The 7,580-nt window shown below is 44.4% G+C and overlaps 1 protein-coding gene across 6 annotated transcripts in view; it reads right to left on the bottom strand.

Moving 5' to 3' along the window:
* Positions 1-7,580, bottom strand: part of ZNF462 (zinc finger protein 462) — a 157,612-nt gene that overhangs the window by 7,572 nt on the left and 142,460 nt on the right. For 5 of the 6 annotated variants that reach the window (XM_019517082.1, XM_019517087.1, XM_019517086.1 and 2 more), the window contains 2 exons: positions 4,126-4,240; positions 26-273 (listed from right to left, as the gene is read on the bottom strand). In XM_019517082.1, the coding sequence (XP_019372627.1) occupies positions 72-273; positions 4,126-4,240 (317 nt within the window). In that variant the 3' untranslated portion in view covers positions 26-71. Of the gene's footprint in view, positions 1-25; positions 274-4,125; positions 4,241-7,580 lie in introns of those variants that run through there. The other variant, XM_019517084.1, reaches the window with a different exon arrangement.

The raw sequence follows: 7,580 nt of genomic DNA on the forward strand, positions 1-7,580 counted from the left end.
AATTTAAACAGGTTACTTTCCACCCCATTCATCAATGTTCAAGTAATTTGATTAAAACCACACCAAAATGCTTATTCATTTTTGGCCTCTGAGTTCTCTTGGAGAGGTTTGTCGGTGGCTGCAACACTGACTGAAGTTTCATTCTTGTGGGAAAAGTCTAACATTATTTGCTCGCTGCCTTTCTTTTCTTCCACAGGCAGTACCTTAACAGCTTCCTCGGCATTCTCCTTTGGCTGGTCCTCACTGGTCCCTCGCTTACTTTCATTCAGAGCCCTGGAAATGTGAGCAATGAAAAGTGGAAAAAGTTAGGATTAGAAGAAAATAAAACTAAGCCAATCTATACAGTTACCTCCCCAGCAAAAAAAAAAAAAAGAGTGCAATTTTCCCATGATAATGTTTTGGAGATAACAGGATAAGTCAAGCCCCTTGGGACCTCGTACAGCAGGGGCTGCCAACCTTTTTGCTTTGATATCCAGCCCCGTCACTGCCATAGACCACAAGTCTCTACCTCTCAGTGCCAGCTGGCTTACCCTAGTTGCCGATTCCCATCCCCTCTGCAGTGAGGATAGGCACAGATATGGGAGAGCAGTAGGCTCCACAGCAGACAGGACACTGCAGAGGGGATGGACAGCACAGCATAGCTCCATGCTACTGATCCCTGTGCAATCAGACCAATCCAGCCAGTGGACCATAGGTTGCCGACTCCAGTACTTCAGTACAGATGCCTGTAACAGGTGATGTAACAGAATGAAAATTTTAGTTTCCAAGAACCAAGGGAGGCTGCATGATATAGTAGTAAAGGCACTGGCCCACAAAGCAGATGACCTGGGTTCTTTCCACAGTTCGGGTGCTGAACTGCTTGTGTGACCTTCTCCTATATGGGATGGTTTAGGAATACTGAATCCTGCAACTGTGCAGAGCGGGACTCAACTGACCACATGGCCCTTTCACCTTCTATGATTCTGTGAACATTTGAATTAAACTGTGAAATTCATTGATTATGAGCTGCCTCATAACGGCAAAGAAGGAAGGATTCTAATTTTACCGTTTCATCAAACAAAGTGCTTTTGACAGTATGGGTATTGTGTAGGCATTATCCAATGAGGGTTAGGTCAATCTACAAGCCCAATCATGCAGGCATTTGGAGGGCTTAAAACTCCCCAAAAAACGTTGTGCCCAATCTAAGCTAGTTCACACCTCAGGAGGTGCATTAACTTAGACTGAGATCAGGCTAACCTGATCTAGGAAGGAAAGGGTTAACCCAATCTCCTGAACATCTGCACATGTTAACAGCACAGCCCCAGACCTGGAAAGCCCAACCACTCACCCCAGGGCTGTGCTATTCCCACCCTAACCCTGACTGGCCTATTTTTAACCCTTTAACCCTCTGTCCCACTCCATCAACTGGCAGTCCCTCCCCTTTTGCCCTGCAGACCTGCCAGCTGCCTCCATTCTACTCACCCGTCCCCACACATTGAGTTAGTCACATAGGGTTCCCTGTGTGGCTGCCAGGTGCAGCAAAAGGCTGTATGTACCACTCCTGATCTACATTTAGGCAATTTAAAGTAAGCTACATGAGCATAAATCAGGCGTGACGAATGACTGAACCTACCCTATACAAAACATCTAGGAAAGTTGTCCTTCCCCAGAGGCCTATCTAAAACAATCCCTCGTCTCAGCGTCTAAACCCTTCCAACCACTGGCTTTCAATCACTCAAGTAACTCTCATCTAAAAAGGCAAGAGAAAGGATAGACATCACTACTATCTTTGACATTCTAGCACTATGCAAAATGAACGTTACCATATTTACCTGAATATAAGACAAGGTGCACCCCCCCCATCAGCATGGGGAAAAAGCCCCTTGTCTTATACATACGTAGTGAAGCGGGGAGCAGGCAGCTGCTGTAGCTCTGACACTGGCCCTAAGCCCTGGTTGGGGCCAGAGATGTGGGTTTTCTGGAAAATTTTGAATTGGAAAATTTTCCAATGCCCTACATAGAGCGCGATTTGATTTAGCATGTTTATTTTACTTATATTTAGTAAACAAAACTAAAAAAGTACCCCCGTGTTAATTTTATGCCCCAATAGCCACAAGCATTTGAATTGAAATATTTGATTATGAAAAAATTAAGTACAGCACACTAAATGTGGTCTAAATGTTATATTCAAACAAATTCAAAGCTTTATGTGGAAAGAAATTATTTTTATTGGAATACTTGTAAAAATGCAAAGACAATACACAATAGCATGTACTTCCCTTTCATTGTTTGTTTAAATTTAAGGAAAAAAACCCAAGGCACTGAAAACTGTTGACACACTAATTTTAGCGTACCCAAAGAACTGTGCATGACATGCCATGGTTGTCCACTCATCTACTTCAGCAGAGTTTAACTCTCTTCCATTGCAGCACCTCCAGTATCACTATCACTATCTGTAGAATCACTTGCACTACTTATTGGTCCATTTCAGAATCCGACTGAAGCAAATCTGATTCACAGCTACCTGACCCATGTTCTCTTTCAGTAAAAGCAGAGATGTGGAGTGGAAAATTTTCCACAGAAAAATAAAGCACTGGAAAATTTTCCATCCCACATCTCTGGTTGGGGCCAGAGTCAGACCCACAGCAGCCTCCTGCCTCCCCCCTTTCCTTCCCCTCTGCAGCTTCTGCCCCCCACCCCCCACTTTCTTCCCTCCCCATTGATGTCAAGCAAATCTCAGCTCCAGGTTGGGCTTGGGTCTCTCCCACAGAGTACATGGAAACTGTTTCCCCTGCCCAGCCAAATAGCAGCACCAACACTGGTACATGGACAGGCAAGGGTTGAGCTTCCACATGCCATGCTTTGGAACGGAGCAGCTCATGCAGTGTCTGACAGTAAAGGGAAGGTGGGGAGGAAAGAGGCAGAGACTGTGGGAGGTAGGGAGGGAAGAAGGAGAGACTGGGAAGAACAGGGGGAGAGGCTGAAGCTGTGGAGAGCTGGGGGTGGGGGATACAGGTGGCAAGCAGCCAGGCAGGCTGCAGGGGGAAAAGGGGTATTCAAGACAACCTTCCAATTCATAGATTCTGTACTTGGGAAATTATAACAAATATATAGAATATAATTATTGGGAGGGGGGTCATCTTATATTCAGAGTCATCTTAAATGTGAGTAAATATGGTAACCACCAGCCCCCGGCTCTAATAGTAACAGTGAGCAAGCCTTCTGATTTGGAGACATTAGGGCCCGAGATATTATCGGTTCTATTTACAAGATTTAGCTGATAAAAGTTTTGAAGGCTAGCAAGAGTATCACAAATGCACCCACCCACCCATGCTGTGGGCTTCCATGAGCGCAGGAAACAACACAAAGGGCTGTGCTATTAACCCTATATTGTGAATTTCAGTGAGGTGGTGCACTGATCTGAAAATCTTCAGAGAAAGATCAAATTCTTAATTCTATGTGACATCATAAATTTAATAAATCAGCCTTCTGAAAGAAATAGTACAAAGGGAAAACACTTAATAAATCCCTAGGAAAAGGTCACAGTTATTTGAAGAAGTCTTCATGCTGGTCCAGGAATTGACAAATGGCAACAGTAAGTTCCAGCAACACTAGTTATGGAGTTGGATCAATGAGTGGGAGGACACTTGAGGCCTTGAGGTCAGATTTAATGATAATCCTCAATTTGGTCTCATAATTCTTGCAAGATGCTCCAGATTTTGGTCCAAATTGGTGAAATGTTCTGAAGATTCGCTGTACCCTTTTCTAGACGTATGTACTTTTTGTCCATCTCTGGAAAAGATGTTCCTTCTAGTTTGGGATCTGGGGTTTGAAGCTAGTCATCCCCACATCCAATACTGGGTTAATGGAATGAGAAACCATTTTAGGTCATTTTCTAGTCCCACAGCTACCTTAGAAAGTCTGGAGTGCCCGAAATTAATACATTTTTAAGGCCGGGACTATTACAACCATCTAGTCAAATCTCTAGCATTAACATAGCCCATATTCCTGCAGTGAAGGGAATTCTTCTCTACCTCTAGAAATATTCGTTCACCTCCCTGTTTTTGCCTTCACTAGGTATTGGAGGGAACAAAGATCTACTGTTGCCTTTGGTTGTTATGAAAAGCAGTTTGTAAAGCGACTTACATGCCATGCCTCAGTACATGTCGTTCCCACTCAGATCCCTCTGTAAATGATCGGCCACAAAACTCGCATGGAAAACGCTTCTCAGGAGCTCCGTTGTCTGAAAACATCAGAGAATCTGTTGCAGGAGGGAACAAATGTTAATCACAAGTTCATGAATGTCATGTCCAGAAGGGACCATTATGATCATCATCAACTGTGACCTCCTCCCCTTTAATCTTCAGGGAAAGAGGGGGAAAAGCTGGGCCTTTTGAAAAAATCTGGCTCCAACTTTCACTACATACAAACTGTGCAGAAGAAGATTCCTATCCTCCATGTTTACATCTATCTACAGAGCTATGATACGATTGGTGTTAGGTCCCCGTAGTTACAGTCTCAGTCTCCATGTTTCAGGGGGTGGGGAGAGTATGCACCTCCTCCTTTCAGTTCAAAAACTATTTTGACAGAAGGTTAATGTGGGAACAACTTGTAAGAGGGGGAGAAAAAACACAAGTCCCTATCGATTTTTCAGGCAGAGGCAAATTTTAGGCAACATGGTTTCATTATATAAGGCATGTGATCCACCATATATGAAGTCCCTCATGACCCTGCACATGATGTCTCTTGTGCTCAAGACAAAACAAAATTCTTTCAGTGGTAACCACTGGACAGGTGTCTCATCTTGTCCTAATCCTTTACACAAAATGCTAGGGACCTCATTTGTAGAAGAGCCAGACAACTCCAACTGAAGCCATTAGAGGCTGTGGACACAGCACTTCTGAAAAACCAAGCCTTATGTGAACAGAGCCAGCTTTAACAAAAGATGAAACATTTTCTCACAAATTAAGAAGATCACCACACAAGCCATTAAAAATAATTGCACGGACTATCTCACTTGATTCTTTTCACTGGAAATGAGACAGCACCATCTGCTCAGAGCATTAATTCCTTAGCAGGGATTATCTTGAGCAAGAAATCAACAGAATGCCTTTCTGACTCCTCCCAAACTACCTAATGAAAGAAAAAGGGAATGTGCTTCATTTAATTTTGATCTCTGCTTCCCTGTCTTTTTCATTTTAAAATTTTACTTCATACTAGTCCAAATCCAGGAACTCAAAACTACTCCCACACTTATTCTCTTTTCCTGCATATACACTTTGTACAGGCAGTTTTACAAAGACTTTGCTGGAGCCTGCCCTAAGTTAACTGTTTAAGCTGCAGTAGAAATACTTTTATCCTTTCACCACTGAATATGACAATCTGTTACATAATTAAAAATCAAAGGACCCAAACATCTTCCTATGTGAATTAGTACTGATTTAATTCTTCAAAGTCAGTTTATACCATTTAAAGATCTGGCCTTTAAGTTTAGTCCTAGATACTGATGCGTGTGGCACAAATTTAGAAGCATCACTATAACACCTCTTTTCTGTACCAAAGCTAGTCTAACACCTATTCAAAGGAAAACTTTGGAGGCAACAGCTGCTCTTCTGTGCAAGAATGCACCTAGACGACAGCAGACAATAGAAAATTTATTCTGGGCCTATGCAGGGGAGATACAGACAATGAAGTCTATTTTGCTCAAATGAATAGTGAGGATTTATACTTGTAATTCCCATTAACATTAATGAGTGTTACCCCTAGTAAATCCTCTACCCTTTCAGAACAGACTATATTCTTCCCTCCCTCTCCCCATGACTTCCCGATCAGTTTGGTTTTAAGGATTGTGAATGTGGGCTGCTTCTTGAAATAGAAAACAAGCTGAAAGTATTAAGTTCATCTCAAATCTACAGGAGCTGGGTTGGCACCAGGGCTCCAAATGGGAAAGAAAATATTTGTATGTTCAGGAACACCTGACCGTCCTTTTAGTGTCCTTGCACCTTGTACGCAGGCATCACTTCTCTCTTTTTTTTTTTTTTTTTTACTACTACACTGAGCATCCTTACAATTCAAGTTTGTTTCAAACTTAAGAGCCAGATTCATAGGGATAACTTGTGCCTTTATGACACTGCCTAGCCATATCAAGGGGTTCCAGAAGTATCCCAGAGAAGGAACATGTCTTCCCTATCCCTTCCCCACTCTGTAGCTCCCAGATATAGACCTTTTTTACTGTTCTTGCCAGCAAGAAGTTATCCCTTTCCTACATCCCTACATACTGCTATGTAGGGCTGTGTAAAGCTTTGGGTGGTGATTCAATATGGAGGAGATTCAGCCCGATTTGGTGGCCAAATCTCTAAATCTGAATCGAAGCAGGAGACCAATTTAAAAGTCCAAATCGATTCAAACCTCTCTGAATCTTCAGAAAAGATTTGGAGAGCTTTGATGATTTGGGTAGTCCCCAGTGGCTGCAGTAGGGAGCTGCAGCAGACTCTGAGCTGGTAAGTACTAGGGACAGGGGAGGGGACCATGGGGGGACCCTTGCCAGCCCACCCCCCCATGGGTGCCCCTGCCTGCCTCAGCTCAGTACTCTCTGGTGCTCACTGGGTGCTGCTGGGTTGGGGGGCGATCCCCGCTGCCCCCCACTGCATGCGGGGCTCTGCACGAGCCCCCTTTGTTCCCCCATGGGTGCCCTACCCAGGCTAGCTCTGGCCCTTTAGGAAAAAAAAAAGGCGAGGAAAGCCCCAGGACTCACTGCTCCTACAGCTGCCTTGGGGCTTGGGGGGCTCATGCAGAGCCCCCCACGTGGCGTGAGGCAGTGGGGAGCAGCGGGGATCGCCCCCCACTGGCAGAAGCACTGAGTCTTGGCCAGAGCTGGCCCAGGTGGGGCATGTGTGGGGAGGGCTGGGGGAGGTCAGGGGCTTGTGCAGAGTCCCCCACGCAGCACCCGCTGAGTTGGGGCTTTTTTTTCCAAAGAGCCGGGAGCTGGGGTAGGTGGGGCAGCCATTGCCAGACTGATCTGGAGATTCAGCAGCAGCCAAATCTCCGAATCAGATTCGGCCGAATCGAATCAGGACAGTGATTTGAATCACCGAATCGAATCACTGTTCCCCAAATCGGCTAAATCCAAAGCAAATACTAGCCGCTTCACACAGGCCTACTGCTACGGTATGAAGATATACCTATGTCCCCTCCATGACTCACTTTCTTGGGAGAGGAAACAACTGGGTACATAGGTGTGCTTACTCCTGGGGGCTTGGATTCAATGTCTCAGTAGACCATGTATTGTTGCAAGAAGTGTTTTACCCCCCCAGCATTGTAGTCCAAGTCACAGTATAAGCCATAGTGGGACTCCTGGGGTGAATTCATGACTGCTAAAGTCTATGACTTCAATAGGGCCATATTTCATCCCTGGCACTGAGATGAGAGAAGACTCTTACATGATGTCCATTCTCCAGCACGTGATTGAGTCTATAATTGTCCTAACTGCCTAAGTGATACGGGACAATAAGTCCCATATTAAAAATTATTTTAGCTTGGCCTTTTAAAATGCTATTTTAACTTATTCCATAAAGGGGAGGAAGTAGGTGATTGTGGAATGT

This window comes from Gavialis gangeticus, unplaced genomic scaffold (genome assembly GCF_001723915.1).
Source record: "Gavialis gangeticus isolate Ggan-Ray unplaced genomic scaffold, GavGan_comp1, whole genome shotgun sequence".
Lineage (NCBI taxonomy): Eukaryota > Metazoa > Chordata > Crocodylia > Gavialidae > Gavialis > Gavialis gangeticus.